Source organism: Typopeltis vanoorti, chromosome 12 (genome assembly GCF_054136105.1).
Source record: "Typopeltis vanoorti isolate ZY-2024b chromosome 12, IOZ_Tvanoo_1.0, whole genome shotgun sequence".
NCBI classification, from domain to species: Eukaryota; Metazoa; Arthropoda; class Arachnida; order Uropygi; family Thelyphonidae; genus Typopeltis; species Typopeltis vanoorti.
Window position 1 is genome coordinate 119,406,895 of NC_143560.1, and position 21,379 is coordinate 119,428,273.

At 34.1% G+C, this 21,379-nt stretch overlaps 1 protein-coding gene across 1 annotated transcript in view; it reads left to right on the forward strand.

The window, feature by feature from the left end:
• LOC150101176 (uncharacterized) overlaps positions 1-16,706 on the forward strand; it is a 202,517-nt gene extending 185,811 nt beyond the window's left edge. Inside the window, exon 10 of the mRNA XM_090402185.1 lies at positions 12,318-16,706. Coding sequence (XP_090258311.1) covers positions 12,318-16,658 — 4,341 coding nt within the window. The 3' untranslated portion in view covers positions 16,659-16,706. The remainder of the gene's footprint in view (positions 1-12,317) is intronic.
• Positions 16,707-21,379: the final 4,673 nt, after the last annotated feature.

The following is a 21,379-nucleotide window of genomic DNA, read 5'->3' on the forward strand; positions in this document are numbered from 1 at the left end:
TAATAAGAAGGTGATAACAACACAGTTAGTTCTGGTGATGCATATTTTGAAACTATTAGTCATGGAGATGTTTTGAAATACCGTACAGTACAATATGAATACCATACAGAGTTAAACTACAGTCAGAATTTTTTATTATTATTTTTTTATTTTATTTTAAAGTGAATCCCACCCACTAAAGGCATTTAAGCCTATAATAATCACTAGTATTGATACCATAGATAGGTTAAAACAAATTTTGCTGCACAAGCTGTCATGCAGAATAATCAGCTCCACGTTCAAGATTTATAGACAGGTGTTCCTGTTTGACAGGAGATCTTTTTAGATCTCCTGTCAAATAATAAAAAAAACAATAGGATGACCTTTTTAGGTCATCCTATTGTTCTGTTCTAACTCGAGTGAACTGGATATGATGGTAATACATATTGATCTTATTCACATACTATTGTAGATCTGTACATACTATTGATTTCATTTACATAATGAACTTAGATCCCTAGTGAAGATAATCATTTGGAATCTAGAATGTGGTTCAACTTAAACAGTGCTTTTTTTTTTTATGTTTATGTATATTTTAATCCTTCCCACACATGAGAGGTCTCAAGACATAAGAACAGTGCAAGTGGTGAGGTTGGGCAGATTTGAGATTTATAAAGTGTCAGGAGTTAAGAAAAGTATTGTTTAGAATGAAAAAGAATACCAAGGTTTTTGGATGCTAAAGAAGCATTGGTCATGATATGTTTGTGCTTGAATAGGCTAGATGTGAAAGTCAATCCTGAGAGAGAGAGAAAACTGATCCTGATGGGCAAGAAAATATTGTCAAAAAGTGAGGGAGAATGAAGTATAATCTTTCTTTTGAGAAACAAGGCAGGATCGCATATTTTGTAGCATTAAAACTCACCAGATTATCTTCACTTCACTTGAGAATAACAAGCAAATCAGTGTTTAAGGCATTGGTTATGGAAGATTTTGTCTGAATCACCTCAGCATTACAAGGTTTTGTAAATGAAAACAAGGAAGCGAGAATACTATCATCAGCAAAGCTGTCAATAGGATAGCTTTGCTGTTGATAGTATTCCTGATTCCTTGTCTTCATTTACAAAACCTTGTAATGCTGAGGTGATTCAGATTGGATGTCAGAAAAAGATTGATGTATAGGAGGGTAAGTGAAAGCAAAGCCCTGGGTACTCCAATATTGATTGAGAAATATGATGACAGGAATCTCCACCATGACCACAATGAATGACTGGAGAGGAAGATGGCAATCCTCTCACAAAGGGTAGGAGGAATACCATATGATGGTAGCTTGGTAAGAATGCCGTAATGCCAGACTCAATCAAATGCCTTGTCAGTATCAAGAGTGACCACTTGAATTTCTCCACACTTTTCCATGACCAGTGTCCAAAATGTGGGTAAGGTTGGCTAGAAAACTGCTGTGAAGCAAGAATGGTGTAATCCACATTGATGATCACTAAGTAATTAACAAGTCTCCAAGTAGTGAAGCAGTTAACTGTTGATGATCTTTCCATTGTTTTTAGGAGAACTGAAGTTGGAGCAATAGGATGATAGTTTAGTAGTTGACTTTTCTCATTTTTTGAGAACAGACTGGATACAAGGTGGATGTTAGTTCTGGAGTACAAGCTTTTAGTACAGTCGGTGGAATACCATCAAGGTAAGGAGACTTGTTAGTATCGAGATTATTGAGTATTTTTCTGAAGTCCTTCTAACTGAAGTTTTTTTCTTCTTTGGGGAAAAGGCTGATGTCATGATATCTGTATTATCTTTAGGAGATGTTGCTATTGTACATTAGGATGTGAGTGAGAGATGGAAACATGGAAGGGCAGAAGTTGCATCCCCCACAGTTTGGCAAGGGACTTGGAACTCCAATGGCTTGACTGCCATTTGAGCAGGAGGCAAGCTTAGTGCATTTAGCCCTTATAAAATCTGCTTTGGATTTATTGATGATTTTTGTTATCTGATTATTGCAATTGTTGATGAACAGAAATCTAATAATCAGACTATGAAAATAAGGCACAGAAATCTCAAATGCCATCCCAATTGGCACTATTGTAGCACCATAGAATATGAGGCTGATTTTGATTTGGCGAAAGATAATCTGCAGAAAAGGAAATAGAGATAAGGCTATGATCAGACTTTCCAAGAGGAGAGCTAACATTAGGCTGTATGTGATTGATTTTCAGACTTGAATAAGTGTCAGTAAAATGATCACTTTTAACCACTAATATTTTTAATATGATTCTCTCATTAATGCCATCTGTTTGCTTTACTGATTTTTTTTTCAACTTTCATATCTGTGCTTGATTACTACTTTTTATTTTTTTACCAAGTTCTTAGATCCGTAAAATTAAAGTTTTGTATGCTGCAATCTTAATGTTTTGACTAATTTCATTCTTATTCCATATGAATTTATTCAGCTGGTTTCCTACCATACCATCTTTACTTAGTCTATTTTCATATTTAATCTCCAGTCTTCATTAAAAATTGTGTCAAAAAAAAAGGAAAAAAAAAGAGAAAAGTATGAAAATACATAATTTTCTCTGAAGTATGATTTTTAAATACTAAATTTATTAAGGACACCACATGAATAAATGAGTTGAGTTTGATGTTTCATATTTTGATATCAGGTATAATGCGATCCATATAAGTGATGAATAGCAGTAGAGTTAGTGTGCGTTCTTTGTTTCATACCTGGTTTTACATCAAATCATTGTCCTGTATTTTCTTCAGTACCAACTATGGACTTAAAACTTAAATATAGGCTATATATTGCTCTGTACAGTATTCTATTTATGCCACATAACTACAGTGGTTTCAATAGCTCTTCTCATGCCATTTCCAGATCTACAAAACTTAAATACCTTTTATATTTGTTATATTCTCATGCTTTTTTTTTTTTCACTATTTATCTTAAAGTAAAATTCTTCTCCTTATAACTGATATTCCACCTAAACCTAGCTTGTTCTTCAGTTTTTCTTCAGCATTTTTTCATAGTCTCCCTTCTTATTGGCTTGCATAAATCTTACCTGGAACTTTTAGTTTGGAAATTTCTCTGTAATTCTCACATGGTCTTGTTTCTATAAGAGGTTCACTATGACATTTACTCTAGTCATCTGGAATTTAACCTCTTACCATGTTATCTACTTAAAAACTGTAGACCTCCATATTTGAGAATTTCTGCTCAAAAATCATCCCCTGACTGCTTTTCCACATTTCATGTTTTTGATAACTTGTTTCTTTGTCACGTGTCTCTTTTAACAATTTTTCAGAGTAATTACACCAGACATCAGGAATATTCTTATCTTCAGTTTTCATATAACCTCCGACTTGTTTTACATTATTCTTTCCTCCATTTCCAAGGTATTCCCCCCCCCCCCCCAAATAGCATTCAGAAACATTTTTGCTACCTTCATGATATTTATCTTCTATATTCTTCCCACGACTTTTCTTTAGCCACTTTTGAACTCAGGTTTCTCTATATCTCTAAGATTCCATGCTACTTACTTAGTCATGCTACTTATGTAATCATGGAAATCAATTTTAGATTGATTTCCATGATTACCTTTTTAATTTCTTGAATCTGTCACTCACATCATTTATGAATATACTCAGAAATATTCATATAACAAAAACTCATGGAGATAAAATCTATTAGATGATAGTGAGCCAAGTTGATCTGTTTTTATGCCAAATAATAAATGTCAGGAATCTGCCATAAAGTTCTGATTTTTCTATCATTGCAAACAACCTGCAACACAATATGGTGATATTGTGTCGTGATGGGAGGAATCTTTATATGGACTTTTTCAATTGAAGGCGAGTTAGCCAATCTCATACAGAGGTAGCAGGGTTTTTTCTCCCAGAAACTCGGGTTTTTCATCCCGCATACTGACAAATTGGCCCTTCAAAATACACAATTGGTGCTGATGTGGCTGATTGTAGTAGAGGTTCGGTAGTGGTGGAGACGGAGAATTGTGCAGCGGGTGTCCTCCCGCGATGAGTCTTCAGAGTCCTTGGAGGCATCACGGATAATAATAATAATAATATGCTCTTCTGGCTGAATCTGTGATTTTTCCATTATGTCTTGAAGGTTAGGTTTTCTTTTTTTCAAGCTCTCTCATTTTTTCTGTAATTATATTTGTGTATTTGTCTGGATATTGCCTCTGAAAGCTGCTTCTCTTTGATTCTTTTAAAAACTTTCATACATATATTTATTTTCATTGTGATACGCATTTGTATCCTGCTCAGCACTGATCAGTGATTACTTCCTATTTAAAATCTGCCTTCTTGATATAAATCCTGAAGTAGTGTGGAATGATCACTTTCAACAATAACATAAGTTCATAAGAATTCTTATTTCTAGGTAAACTATTATTCTGCTTTGTTCTTCGATGACTCAAAAAACATGTCTACTTCTTTTTTTACTAGAGCCTTTTGTGGGACCACAGGCACAAATATGTTGCATTGTATAATTTTTCATTTTGAAATTTGCCCACATCACTCTTTGAAATTGCCTACCATCCAAGAGTTTATATTCCTCTTTTGAATTGAATGCTATAGATATTCCTTCCTTCTCCTGATAGACGAATGGGTAAGCTAACCATGAGTGGTTAGCTTACCCATTCTTCAACCAATAGGATGCGGGTTCATATCCTGCTGCGGGCTGCTGTAACCTTTGATATGTCGCAATATGACTTTTGCTGTCCTCGTGCCATTAAAACCATAAATCACAACTACAGGTATCCCTTGCTTAACGCGGGATTTGATTACCACAGCAAAATTAATTGCAACAATCCCTTTATATATGCAGCAAGAGCGCGTTTTAATTAATACGCCTTTAAATTTACCACGCAAAAACATGATCCTTGAGGAGTTTCCTTGGGTTATGCAAAGCCTATTTGAAGATTGATTTAAGTCTTATTTTTGTCGTCTGGCAGTTGAAGCTTATTGCAAGAGAAATAACTTAGCTTTCAAAGCTCTTTTGCTTTTAGATAACGCACCCGGTCATCCAAATTCTCTTAATGATCTATGTGATAATGTGGAAGTTTTATTTTTTTCACCAAATACGGCATTATTGCTACTTTCAAAAGCAGTAAAAACAACAACAGGAGAAAATGCGGTTACGCTCCAAGAATTTGGGAAAAAAATTAACATTAAACACGCAATTAAAAACATTCATGACTTGGAGCAAGTGTCTTCTAGCTGCATGGGAGCTGTTTGGAGACCTTTTGTTGGAAGTTCATTTTACACTTGGTTAGACTATAATAAATTTAGTTTAATCCTTTATCCAAGTGTAAGCAAAGTTTGTGCCTGAAAATATCTTCAGGACTGAGGTAAGGTGGTACATCCCTTGGCAACTCCTAGCAAAGGTGGACCAAGCTCTCATCACTCCTTGTCTCAGTATCTCCCATAATGCAAAACACATCTCCTTGTGGACATGTATACTGGAAAGGTGTAAAATTTTATATATATATATATGGTTGATAATATATAATCTGTATGAATTTATTTTTGATTGTGTTTACTCCTCTATGATCTTATATTCTTTCCTTAAATCTAGACTTACGTTGTATTATTTTTATTTTACTTGTTATTTCTTCAACTCTAAAATTTTGTCCTATACAAATCTTACAGACTCTACCCTTATTATTACCTCTAACCCTTGGCTGCTATTAGTGTATTGCCCACGTGTGCAAACTCTATAGATAAAGGAAATGCCTCTGGCTAGAGCCAATTCCTTTGTTAGAATACTAGTGTTAACCCTGGTTCAAATTTTGTAAAATTTATTTGTTTACGCTGTGCCACCAAAATTCTATAGATAAGAGAAATTTCTTTATCTAAGAGCAAACACCTGGTATGGCACACGAACCTGTATCCTTTCCTTCTCTATTTCTAACCACAATAATCAAATATATTCTTATTTCGCACTGTAGTCATGAGTATTCCCAATATATTTACGCATAGGTTCTCTTTATGAGCGGTGCATTGAGATTAGTGATCAGGCAAGTTATTTGGTTGACAAGACAAATTTTATTCATTACTAATAAAGCAAGATACAATTATTTTATAGACACTAATGTTGGTATGAAAGGTAAATAAGTAACTCGACATAACATGGACATTCTAGTTCCCTTACAACATGAAATATTATCAAATACTATTAAAATGGGATGTCCTTCTAAATACTTAACACTCCTAGATTATTTTCACACAATTGTTTGTTCAAGAACTACCCGACAATGACAAACTAAAATATTTCACACTGCACTTTTCCAAGTGCATTGACTCAGATCAATCATTCCCTATTCATGGTTCAACTCCTAAAGTCCTACAACACTTCATAAATCACAATTCAAATTAGTCCTTTTTACCGTCACAATCTAACTTTCTTTGTATACAAAAATTGAAAAGTTCTTACTTTGCCGAGGTGTCGGGATCTCACTGACTTATACTTGCGATCATCAATTGGAATTATACGGCTCGCATTTTTTTCATCTGGTCCCTTTTCGACGAGGTTACCTGGTTGATACGTTCCTTAGGTTCTTGCATCTGGAAGGTTGATATGCGAATACGATTCGTTGCCTACGATGTTCACAAAGCACTGCTGCTGATGTTGGTCCACGAGGTTCTACATTTTCCTTCTCGGCCTACGCTAACCTTTTGCTATGCAGAGACCTATAAGCTACTTGGCCACATAGCTCCTCTCATTCATCTCATCCCGACCTCACTGGAACGACTGGAACAGATAAAAGGCAAAAGCCAAAAAGCAAAAGACTCGTTTTTATGTCATAAAAAACTATATACCCCATCGATGAGCTTCACATGGCACCTAATTTCCTCTCCACTCCGTTCCGACACTTCTTGTTCTCATCCACAGGAGACCCCCCCCCCCCCCCATGCAATGTAGACCTTTGCGTATGTGATGGCCTCAGGTCATGCTTTAATCTTCTTATCTTGTCTGAAATTTTAGCCTGTTTGCATACTAATGCATACTTCACCCATTCCTAAATTGCTTCCCCCCTGTTTTTTTCACATACGACATTTGATAAAACAATATTCAGAAAATTTCAAATCAAGGATGTTATTATCATTTCATTTACATTCAATTTCCTTTAATTAATATATAAGTATTACATCGAGAATTTAGATACTTGTTAAATCTGAATGAAAGGTAATACATTATAAATTCTTTTTCATTCAAGATTTAACAAAGGGCCACTACCCAGACCAGTTGTCGAAACCGGTCTGGGTAGTTTACACCTCCTACTGATGAGACCTCAATAAAAGAGGTCTCGTCAGTGGGAGGCAGACCCAGAGTGGTGATACTAAAGCAGAAGCAATGGAGAGAATTATTTCTCTCCATATTTACCTATACAAGTTGCCAACCGGTGTACCACCTTATTATTAAATTACTCTGGATTCCGAGAAAGATGTTGGAAGTTTATTTTGCACTTGTGTTATATTTTTTTTTAGTGGCTCACCACCATTGTTATCTATCGCCATGTGCGCCATTTTATGTCGTTGCTCTTCCTATAATATTTTACTTCCTTTACCTTATGATTTCAACCTCTCTACTTTAACTACAGGACTTACAAAATTTTCTTGACTCTAATATCTGTATCACTTCTTATGTGTTCATTCTATAAGGAAAGCAAATTCTATATCTCTGGCCGATTCCTAAATTTACTCACGTGCATACCCTGACTGTTAAAGGTTATTCCTTGCTATAAGAAATGAATCCTCTAATTTATGTCTGGGGCCGTCTCCTCTTCAGATATTAACAAATTTATTTTTTAATGCTGCGCCAGCCAATATCTTAGAATAGAGGGGACTCTTATTCAGGGAGACTTTTCCAGACCTTTGGTGCACATAGGAGAATAAATTTAGTGCTTATACTCATAAATCAAATGCTCTACTATGACTAAGTAAATTCTGGTTTGCAGTCGTAACCTCTATAAAAACATGTTATACCTTTCTTTCAATTCCTCCCCCTCCTCCGCTATGGTTCGAATTAATGAGTGGTAGTTTTGGTTCATATCACAGGCATAAAAGAAAAAACATATTTATTGGAATCTAAAGACATAATATACACTTAGACCAATCTCACTTTCAATTAGTTCAATGACATGCTAAATCAGACCTTTTCAAACTGATTAATACTCTAATACATAAACAATAAATCCTTCTCTTAAGTTAAAGACTAAACACACATAATATACACATTATACACTTCTAATCTATATTCTACCTACTATGTTTGTCTTGCATATTAAACTAGTCACAGTCATCTATAATCATTCCTAACAATTTGTCTTATGGACATTAGCCACTGCTAAACAATCGCTTAAAGTTCTTAAATACTGTCTACACTCATTACACACTACAACTAACTTTTCCTTTTTCCTACTGGATAGTTATACAACAAAATCTGTACATTACCATTTCTTGGGGTAGGGTCTCCAGGTCCGTCAGAACTGTCCTTCTTTGTTTGAATTACCTTTCGAATCTGCCCTAAGCCTGCGTCCACATGGTGGGTCCTTATGGTCCTCAGTTTCCCTCGTCTGTTCTCGATCTTTTTCGGGCCATCCCCAATTCTAGCTGCCGGTTAATAATATATGTATGTGATAGTATTCCGTCGGTACTTTCAGCAAAGGAGCAAAGACAGATATGCCGACATCTCACGCTTTTGTACCGGCGGAAATTCTGACATCGAAGGGAAAGGCGCACCCTCCGATATCGAACTATCGCCATGAAACACCATCAGGAACCACCGGTCCACGAGAGAAGTCAAATCATCATCCAGGAAAACAGGCGAAAAAAGCCCTGAGAAAGGGGTACAAACTCTTTTTATCCTCCATTCACTTCCTCCCTTTTTCCACCCTCTTACTAGTTGCGATAGCACCCTCTTTCTACTTTCTGCGATCTTTTCCCGCCCGCTACTTTCATCAACCACGGCAACTTCGGCACATTGCGAGATCATAGCAGTGTCTTCCGGGAACCGAATGTGCATCGCTTTCCTAAACTGCCAATGCCTCAGGCCCACCCATGACCTTTGGACTATTGTTTACATCTGATTTACCCATTCATTGTATACATGACGCATTTCATATAATACTAATTTATACATGAAGTTCTTTACATGGTATTACAATTCTACTAAAAGGAGGTAATTCTATTTCCATTTACAGTTAGTACTTTAGTTCTTCTGCTCCAGTACAAGTTTTTTCTCTCAGCTGATTTTTTCTGACTTGTTAAATCCTGAATGAATTATTTCTTTAATAAAGTTCTTCATTCAGGATGTAACACTTGGTTAGGCTATAATAAATTTAGTTTAATCCTTTATCCAAGTGTAAGCAAACAAAGTTTGCGCCTGAATATATCTTCAGGACTGAGGTAAGGTAATACATCCCTTGGCAACTCGTAGCAAAGGTGGACCAAGCTGCCATCACTCCTTGTCTCAGTATCTCCCATAATGCAAAGCACATCTCCTTGTGGACATATATACTGCATGTATACCTTAAGGGAAGGTCCACTACCCGGACCGGTTTTGTCCTGTATTGAGGTCTTGTCAGTGGGAGGCAGACCCAGAGTGGTGATACTAAGGCAGAAGCAATGGAGAGGTACACCAGTTGGCAACTGTATAGGTAAATATGACCTCTCCATTGCTTCTGCCATAGTATCACCACTCTGGGTAGTGGCCCTTCCCTTAATGCATAACAGTATACATGTCCACAAGGAGATGTGCTTTGCATTATGGGAGATACTGAGACAAGGAGTGATGAGAGCTCGGTTCACCTTTGCTACGAGTTGCCAAGGGATGTACCACCTTACCTCAGTCCTGAAGACGTTTCAGTCGCAAACTTTGTTTGCTTACACTTGGATAAAGGATTAAACTAAATTTATTATAGAGAAACCTTTTGCCAGAATGTGCTTATGACTTAGGTGGTTTTCAAAATCCTGTGAACAATATGGTTGAAGAAATCGTTGCAATTGGTAAAAACCTTGGTGTTAATGCAGAATATGTTAAAGAATTATTGGATTCAAATTCAGAAGATTTCGGTGACAATGATCTTTGTGAAATTGATCAACAATGCGCATATGAAGACAACGAACAAATGGAATGTGATGATGAGGTTCCAAAGGAGATAACAATCAAAGAACTGGATGGAATATTTTGCATTTTAGAATCTCTTAAGCAGCAAGTAATGCTGCTTAAGAGATTCTATGGATCCGGATGTTAAATGAAGAATGCTTGTTTGCAGATGTCATTTTTATAACTTTTGATAAAAAGATTGCAGTAACTAATATAGGTACAAGCATTTATTAAACATTTACTTTGCATTCATTTTTTATCTTTCCTAAAAGAGTACCATATATGAAACGAATTATTAATAAAGTAATCGATCATAGATGAATTGTAATTTTTACCATTGATTATTATATTTGATATACGCGGTAACATCGAGGGATTAATTAATTGCATTAATCAAGGGATACCTGTATTGCATTTTGATGATGAAATAGTTATTTATTTAGAAATATCTCACCTTGCTTTTGTCATCTTCATCAGTTATATCAGGCTCTCAGGACTCCAGTATCATCACATTTTATATTTCAGTCTTCTAGGATATCTACCTGCATCAAATCTTTAGCTAGATCTGATCTTCCACTCTGGCATCAAACACCTGTTTTCTTAACCTTTCCTCTCCCATTCTGTTATTATTATTATTTTTTTTTAATATGATTCCCCTCATGTAAGGTGGTAAGCCTGTAGTACATTTTAGTACTGTGAGTGAGCTGTGGATTTTTGTTATTCTATTTTATTAATTTTTATATTTTTTTTGTATTTTTTAATTTATTTTTACATAGTGTGTAAAAATAAATAAAATAAAAATAGTACATTATTAGTATACTATAAACTCCTAGACATTTTAATAATCATCATCCTTGATATACACCATCATAGGCCGTACAAGATACTAGTAGTACTACCTGAAACATTATTTATATTATTACTAATTTTTGTTGATAATTTTCCTTCAAGTTAGTGTGGTATCTGTCAGGACTAGAATATTGTCAGATCTTGTATTTCGGTCTTCTAAGCCACTATTAACTTAATCAATCCACCTAGATCTTGATCTTCTTCTGGGTCTTTTTTCTGCCATCAAACAACATTCTGTTGGGAGAGGAAAGCATAAGTGATCATAGTGTGATTAGCTCTTTTCATACATTTTTGGATGCTAACAATGCCAAGTTCCTTCCTAATATCTATATTTTTAATATTCTGCCATTGATACCATCCTCACTCCCATGGTTTTTTCCATAACTCTCAGTGACAGATCTGTAAACAGCTCATGAAGAAGCCTTCATTCTTATCTTTGATTAACTGTTTTATTTCTAACTCGTCTCTCAGATGTATGAGTTAATATTGGTTTGGATGCAACTAGTTTAGTGTTTTAGCTAATTTCTCTTATTGCATATAAATTTATTCATTTGACTCCTAACCATACCACCTTCACTTATTCTGTTATCAATTTCCATGTTTAATTTGCCATCTTTGCTAAAAATTGTGCCTAAATAGATGAAGTATTTTACTTGTTTTATAGGTTCTTGATTCAGGATACAGTTCAATCGTTCATGTTCCTGCATTTGTCCTTTTGAATTGCTGATTTTAACACCAAATTTGTTACAGCAGTTATTCAATTTAGTTAAGGAATCCTGTAGACTGATACTGAATTTATTAAGAATATAACATCATCCCAATAAAGTAATCACTGTGATTAATACCTCCAGTATCAGGTTTAATGTCATTTTCCATCATTATGTGATCCATATAGATGATGAATAACAGTGGTGATAATGTGCACCCATCTCATTCCTGATTTTATATCATACCATCTTCCTGTATCTCCTTCCATTCCAACTGGTTACTTACAATTTACACATATTGAATATGCATTGATCAATATAACATCCTTTTACACCATTATATCATATTTGTAAACAGTTTTTCTCTTGGTGCTTTCATATGCCTGTTTCAGATCTACAACAAAATACAGATCCTTGTTGTATTCCTATGATTTTTCAGTTATTTTTCTTAAATTGAAAATCTGATTCTCAATCCTTGTTTTGGCCTGAAGTTATCCTTTACAAGATATAGCATAAAAATAAAAGCAGCAAGCCAATAACTATTCATGGTAACTTTCATCTTTATCATGAGATTTTTAATGATTGTAAAGATTAAATATACATTTTATGATAAATGTTTACCATTATCGCTTAAGTAATTTGTTTTCCAGGAGACTGTTAATGAAACACCCACTATTATACCACAGTTCCATAAAGAAATCATTCCTGATGATGAACTTGAAGAAAATATAATAGGCAGAGAAGAGACAGTTGTCAGAAAAAGAAAACATGAAGAAGACATGATCTATGAATCGAAGGTTGCAACTGATGAGATTGCATCAAAAGAATTTCTTCCTGAAGCTAAGATGACAGATCTGCAAACAACACGTGAAGAAGCCATTTCTTCACTCTTATCTAGTCAGACAGATGCTGCTTTGGATATTATGTCTATAGGCAGTTCAACAGTTGAAAGTGTAATTTTATCTGCATTAGAAGAAACTGATAGGAAACACATTCTTTCTCATTTATATATTTCTAAAGGTGAAATTGAAAAAAAAAAAATCAGCAGAGGAGAACAGGCAGTTGTCAGAAAAAGAGATCATAAAGAAGACATAATCTATGAATCCAAGATTGCAGCTGATGAGATCGGATCAAAAGAATTTCTTCCTCAAGCTAAGATGACAGATCTGCAAACAGCACGTGAAGAAGCCATTTCTTCACTCTTATCTAGTCAGACAGATACTGCTTTGGATATTATGTCTGTAGCCAGTTCAACAGTTGAAAGTGTAATTTTATCTGCTTTAGAAAAAATTGATAGTCAAAATATTTCTTCTTTACCACTTGAGAGCACTAAATTGGTTTATAAATCAATCATTCCATCATCTGCTATTTCAGCAAAACAAAAATTTGAACAAGAAGAGCCTTCTAAGATGATAACTTTCATACCCAAAGTTGAAGGTCATCTTAGTGCTAAGGAAGAGAAATCTAAGGAGACATACAGATTACAGAAAACTGGTCAACAGAAGGAGAGTGAAGAAATTATTCCTTTAGCAGTATTTTCCAGAAGAAATGGTGGCTCAATGGAGAGTAAATTGGCAACAGATGTTGCCAGTTTATCAGTTGAAAATGTAATTTCATCTGCTTTGGAAGAACTCGATAGTATGACTAAACTTCATCCTTTACTATCTGAAGGTACTGACTTAGTTTCTGAAACAATCAGCCCCGGGGTTCAGAAAGAACATGATGATAAAAAGATTAGTGTAAACAGTTTTTTTCCTTTGAGGAAGGTTGAAGAAATCAGGTCCGAAAAAGAACTTGAAGATCACATGATCAGTGAACTTCCATACGAACATCAGGAAAATGAATTAAGAAAGCTATTTAAATATGAGCTACATGATGAAGATCATCTGGATAAAATTGCAAAATATTTATATGAAAGGACACTATCAGCTGTAATAAAAGAAGATCAAGTGCATAGTACTGAAAAGCAGATGATAATTGAAAAAATTTCTAATGCAAGAGAAACTTCCACTCCTGATGATGACAGAAATATCATGATGCAAGAAGATTCTTCTGTGAATATGAATGAAGGTGATACTTGCACCGAGACAGATAGAACAGTACCTGAACAGCAGTATAAAACAGAAACAAGAGATGATAATGAAAATTATTTTAGTTATAACAAGGAAAATAGAATAACAGCAGATGCAGAAATTTTAACACAGATTGAATCCATTCTTGGTGATAATGATAGTAATTTAGAAAGGCCTCCTGAAGAAGAAAATGAATTTAAAGAAGAGATGATTGTTAAACCTAGTATGCCAGTTAAAGAAATCATGTCTAAAATAGTAGAAGAAAAATTTGATCACATGACCAGCAAACTTACAAAAGAACTTCAAGAAACTGAATTGGAGAATTTTTTTAAAGATGAGCAACAAGATGGAAATGCATCTGAGGAATACAGTATGAGAGATCATCTGGGTAAAACTGCAAAATATTTACATGACAGAACACTGTCAACTGTGATTAAAGAAGAAAGAGATGAACCACTTAGTATTGAAAGTCTAAATGAAAATGAGATGATTGAAAAAATTTCTAGTCCTAGAGAAACACCCATCCCTGAGAATGGTCATAAAAATATCAGTGTAGTTCAAGATTCTTCTGTGAATATGACTGAAGGATATCCTTTCACTGCTATACAGTTAGTTTCTTCTGATACAGTGCCTGAAGTGCAGCAGTATAAAAGAGAAACAAAAGATGATGCAAATTATTTTGGTTATGACAAGGAAAATGGAATAACAACAGATGCAGAAACTTTTCAAACAGAATTCATTTCAGATGGTACAGATAGTAAATGTGGTGTTCAGAAAGATAAAAAAAAAACACTGTATGAAACTTATGACACAGAATATGTCGAGGAAGAACAGGGTAATAAATTATATCAAACAGAACCGCAGATGCTACCTTTTGTCAAAATAATCCAGGAACTACTTGATATCATAGATAAAGATGAGCACATTGAAAAATTACACAAACATGACCAAATGTTCTTTCACAGTGATTTTCCTTCATATGAAGTTGCTGAAGATAAATCTTCAGCAACTTCATATGGAGTTTCTTCTGCTATCAATCAGTTAAGTGATATAATTAGTAGTGCTATGCAAGAAATAGAAAATGAAAGTATTTCCAGTTTAGAAGAAAGTTTTGTAATATACTCAGACCAGTTAAGATATGATGTCCATGATGATGATACTTTCTTTGATGAGACAAAACCTGAATCAGAAAGCAGAGATGAAGAAAAAAATAGCATAATTAGTAAATCAAAATCTTATATGAAAACTGAAGATAAACTAGATATGTTTGAAGATCAAATGATGCATGGACAAAGATTCAGTACTCTGAAAGAGCAAAGTGAGAAAGAAAATGCTGATTTCTCTGTCATTCTTGAACATATATCAGAACTGAATCTGCATAAAAATCAGATGATAGAAAAGGATCATAATAATGTTAAGCAAGATGGAGTGGAGAAAATGGAGATTAAAGGAAATGAAATGGTTGCTGATGAGATAAGGAGAGATGTAGATCAGCATAACAAAGAAATCTTTGAAATTTTAACAAATATTATGCCAGAGGAGACTGAATTTACAAAAGGGAAATATGTGCTTAAAGAGGATATAAATGAAGATCTTTTAACAAAAATTGGCTCTACATTTGAAACAGAGAGAAAAGAGCAAATTTTGAACGCAAAGAGTGAGATAAATGGACAGGCAGGGCTGAAAGAAAGAGAGGAGCAAGAGATTACAGAAATTTGTGAATATTCAAAAGAGCAGAAAGGGCTACTTGTGCCAGCTAAAGTATTTGATTTAGACGTTAGCACTTCATCCAGTAATGTAGCACTTGATTTAAATGACCCATTCTGCCATAAAGAAAAAGTGGAACAAGCAGTTACAGAAATTCTTGAAAGTTCAAAACAGGAAAAAGAGACGCTCATCACAGCAACTAAAATATTTGAATTAGATGATAGCGCTGTATCTAGCATTGCAACATTTGATTTAAGTGATTCATCCTCCTATGTGACAGCACAAGATCGCCACAGTGATACTACTGCTGTAGATGCTAATATTCAGAAAAATATATCAGAACATGGAAAATCAAAACTTTCATTTGCTATCAATCAGTTAAGTGATATAATTAGTAGTGCTATGCAAGAAATAGAAAATGAAAGCATTTCCAGTGAAGAAGAAAGTTCTGTAATATACTCAGACCAGTTAACATATGATGTCCATGATGATGACATTTGTATGTTAACTGAACAAAATGAAACGGAATTCCCTGATGATTCTAAAGAACAATCGATAACAGGAGCTCAGAGAATTGAAGATTTTAGCAGAAATGAACGTAATGAAAATGTTTTAATAGATAGTTCAACAGTTCAATTATTGTCTGAATTTAACAGAGATATGCAGAATCCACAAGATATAGGTGAGCATGCTTATGATGATAAAACCCTTCATTTACTATTTCAATGCAAAGACGATACTTCATCAGACTGGGTTGCTGACACTTTTCATAAGAATAAGATTTGTCCACAGAAGGTTAAACAATTTGAAGACAACCAGAAAATAGGTGCTACAGTTGATAAGGCTGTTTATTCTTCTAGTGAAATGCAAAGTAAAGATTACAAAAATTTTCCTGACAAAAATGTAAAACAAGATGAAACTGAAGTATCTAAAAAAGATATATCAGATACATCTATTAGTTCAAGAAAGGAGGCAATGGAGCAGGTTGTTTCTGAACTTAAAGTAAATACAGATGAAGCATTTTCAAGAGCTTCTTTCCATATTGCAGAGGATGTGATATCAGATGCATTAGAAGAACTAGCAGCTGAAGAAAGGACAGAAACAGAAAATGTTGAATTTCATTATGGAACCACAGCATTAGAAGAATTAACTGATTTTATAATATTAAATGCTCTCAGAGAGGTTGAAGAAGAAATAGATGAAAATTTGTAAGAATGCTAGAGAAAACATAAGGGGTATGAATAAAAATGCTTGTAATTATATAGTGTGCTTTTGAATAAAATAAACAATCTAACAAAAAAAAAATATTGCTGTTATACAGAAAATAACCAATTAAAACTAAGTCTCTGTTCATCATCACCAAATTGTGATATGTATTCTCAAGCGGTCAGCAGGATAGCAAAATTCTCGTATCTGTGTTCCCCAGTCTTTATTCAATTGTTTTATTCTAATCCAGCTCTCAGATAGTTAAAATTTGCTTAAACACCTTATGTATTCTAATTTCTTTCTTATTCCATATAAATTTTTTTAATGTTAGAAGTTTTTCCCCACTTGGTTAGACTATAATAAATTTAGTTTAATCCTTTATCCAAATGTAAGCAAACAAAGTTTGCGCCTGAAGTATCTTCAGGACTGAGGCAACTCGTGGTAAAGGTGGACCAAGCTCTCATCACTCCTTGTCTCAGTATCTCCCATACAGACATGTATAATGCTATTCGTTAAGGGAAGGGCCACTATCCAGACCGGTTTCAACCTTTATTGAGGTCTCGTCAGTGGGAGCCAGACCCAGAAGTGGTGATACTAAGGCAGAAGTAAGTCATATTTACCTATATGAGTTGCCAAAAGGTGTACCACCTTATTATTAAATTACTCTGGATTTAGAGAAAGATGTTGAAAGTTTTTTCCACTTGGTTAGACTCAGTGGTGGGCTATGGAAATTTTAACAAAGGACTTGCATCATCAAGCAAAAAAAAAAAAAAAAAAGCCGTATTTCACACGAAAACTTTTATTAATACAGCTTGTGTGCAAATTCCAATCAAAAAGTATGAGAGGACAATTAACCTCTAAAGGCTATCGTTTTTAAACAAATATTTCGTGATCTAAACATGAAATATTTGGCACACAATCAACTGTGTTAATTTATCTCACATAAGAAAAACATTTTTTAACTATCAAAATACAATAACAATGAAATCTTTTATAAAACATTTGATTGGCTACTGGTTTTACCATACGATTGGCTACCAGAAGGGAGAAGGGTAAAGATAGCGCATGCGCTTATTTTATTTTCAAACTTGGGTGCATTTGTTATAGAGGATAGAGGAGCTGAAACAATAATTCCAAATAATCTATACACTGCCGAATAGACTAATTTTTGTTAGGTTACCGTCTGAGTTTGTCGCTTAATATGTTTCAAAAAAAATAAAAAGTAAACAAGAAGAATAAGAGGCTCGCAAATTTGAGAAAAATTTAACAAAGGGCTCGCGCAAGCCCCTTATAGCTCACCACTGGTTAGACTATAATAAATTTAGTTTAATCCTTTATCCAAGTGTAAGCAAACAAAGTATCTTCAGGACTGAGGCAACTCGTCTTCACTAATAATTGAGCCTAAATAGCTGAAATATTTTAGTTCTACAGTGTTTCCCATAATATCTTCATGCTGGTTCAGGACACAGTACAGAGGATTTGAAATTGGAAGTGATCATTTAATTAAGTACAATAAAACTGAATAGTGCATTGAAAAGAACAGTGTAAAAAAAAAAAAAAAAATTCTGAAAAGAATTAAAGTTAATCAGCTTTTACAGGCATACTGTAGACTCAACTATACAAATATTATTGAAGAAAAAATGAAGCTGTGTGAAAACCTTGGAGTCTTAGTGACAAACTCTGAAGAACGTTGATCAATTCAGCTAGGGAGGCATGTGGTGAAGTTGTCTACAAGGATAGAAAAATAAGAACACCATAGTGGACACAAGGAGTTAAAGAACCAGTCCTAGAAAAGAATAAAGCATACCAAAAGTTCTTGGCAAATAAGTCGGCAGATTCCCTAAAAGAATACAGAGGAAAATGTAAGAGAACTAATCTATGTGTGAAATTTGTTTAGAACTAATCTAAACAAATGCCATGGGAAGACTGGTTAGAATATAGAAGGTAAATATCAGGAAGGTAACAAAATGTTCTGGAGGCTATTGAAAAAGCTTAAAAATGGAGGGAAAAGTAATGTAAAAGGACTCAAAGATGATAAAAGTAACATGAAAATAAGGATATCTTAGATGTTTTTGGAGTAAACCGATATGTAAACCAAGTACATATCAATACTTGAGGTACAAAAAGCTGTCAAAAACTTGAAATGCAGAAAGGCAGCTAGAATAGATGATATTTCACCAGAAATGTTCAAATAAGGAGGGATAAAAGTTTTGTAGTGACTACACTGCAATACATGTCTCTGAATTCTCTTCACCACCTCACGATCTCAGAAAAACCCAAGTGACTAAATCTGTGCAAGTAATCAAGCTGTTTTTTAATGGACTGATGAAGGTCAAATTCCAGGTGAGTGGACTGGAGCTCTTGTAATGCCCATCTATAATAAAGGAAATAAACCTGAATGCGAGAATTACTAAGGAATTTCTCTACTAAGTGTTCCAGTTAAGATTTAGGCAAACATACTTGAAAAAAGGCTGAGAAAAATTGGAAGAGAAACTGGGAGAACAACAACAAGCTGGGAATTTATGTGAATATGACAAGGGTCTATACTTCAGTTTTATAGATCTGGAAAAGACATATGATAAGGTACCCAGGGAAAAGCTTTTCAAACCACTACAGTTATATGGAGTAAATGGAACATTACAGGGTGATACATTACTATATTTAAGTTGTAAGTCAGCAGTTAAAATTGAAAGAAATGCAGCGATTGTTTCATGTAAAATCATGTTTAAGACAAGGATGCACATTATCTCCACTCTTATTTATCATCTATATGGATCACATTATAAAAGAAAATGGCATTAAACCTGATATTAAAATTTGAGATATCAAACTTAGTTTGTGATGTTATACTCCTAAACACATCCATTGTGAGTCTCCAGGATTCTCTAACTAAATTGAATAACAGCTTTAACAAATTTGGTATGAAAATCAACAATAAAAAGACTAAAACTTTGGAAATATGCAGGAACATAGAAAACTTCAGCTGCATTCAGAATGGAGAGCCTATTAAACATGTAACATATTTCAGCTATTTAGATATACAATTTTTAGCAAAGATGGGAAATTGCTTATTCGGTTGTCTATTGGTATGGTGGGGAGCCAGTTCAATAAATTTATTTGGAATAAGAGAGAAATTAGCCAAAACACTAAACTTGCAGTATACAAGACAGCGTTCAAACCAATTTTAAGTTATGGATTGGAGAGTTTGGTTAGAAATAAAACACTTGATTGAAGATTAGAGACCACATACATAGGGTTCTTAAAAAAATTAGAGGCCTGAACAGATGGCATCAATAGCAGAATCATATTAAAAATGAAGATATTAGTATAGACAAGGAATTTGACATTGTTTGCATTCAAGAATGTGCAAGCAGGGCTAATTTAAGGTGACATGGCCATTAAATAGAATGAAAGAGGAAAGATGAGCAAAACAGGTGTTTGATGCCAAGATTGCAGGGGAAGACCAGGTGGTCTGGATGGATTGATTCAGAAGAATGAAATGGTAAAAATGACAATATCGGAGTGCTGACAAGTAAGTCTAATTTGGAGGAAATTTGTTGGTAGAAGATTAATAATAATGTAAAGTTAATCATTTAGTGCTGTCATAATAGCCTGAATTGTACCTTGAGGGTACATATCAGGAATTGATGATGACGAGGTTTCCCATTTAGAATGCAGCTTATTTCTTAGTGATCCTACCTATTTTTACAGTCTTTGTCTTTTTATTTGCTGATTTTCATATAAAATTTGTTACAGCAGTGTAGTGACAGAATCCTGCTGACTTGTGCTTCAATTTATTTAAGAGATTAACATCATCTGCCTAAAGCGAAAAACCCAAGTTACATTGTCTCCAATTTTGATCTCAAACTAATGCTACTTACCTTTCTAATGTGATCCATATAAATGATGAATAAGTCTTACCACCCTTGATTCTAACTGCTGACTACAATTCAGATATTCAAATTGAAATGTATTAAGACTGAAGTGGTACAAATTATAACATATTAGAATAGTGATGCATTTTTAGCAACAAGTGATAGTGGAAAATAGAAAAAAATACTATATATATGTTAAGGAAAAGACATATGATAACAAGAAAAGGAAATATAACTATACAGTTTTTGTAACCAACGGCCATATTGGTTACTAGAAAAATTAAACTAGGCAATACAGTCACTACAAATCAAATGACCTTATCTGTAAGGACTCACATAAAAGGTCATAATTAAACATAATATATAAGTTACAGTGATCTCTTATAATATACATTTAAAATAAAAGTCAACATTATTTTGTTACATGAGGTGAGTCTTTCAATCTTTTTCTGAAAGCATATTCTGAGATTACTGACTTTATTTCATTTGGCAGCAGCTGCTTGCTGCTAGGTTCGTTAAATGATTCATGTGAAAGTTTTCTTTGCCTTGGGAACTATAAGTGAGTTCTGGCCATAGCATTAAACCACAGTCTACATTCATATTTATGAATTTAGGAATACAAAACACGTGTCGAAATGATTATTTTACTTATTATTAATAAAATAACACTTGACGTTTCGACCCCTGTATTGAGGTCATCATCAGAAAGATACTTGTGTATAGGAAACCAAGCAGCATGCTCTTGCACTCTGTAAAGGTAAATTAAATCTATGCTGTTAATTGATCTTTTTCTTAGCCTGACCTCTAGTGATAACTAATAATTAAAGAATTGACAGCGTGCACTAGAAACGC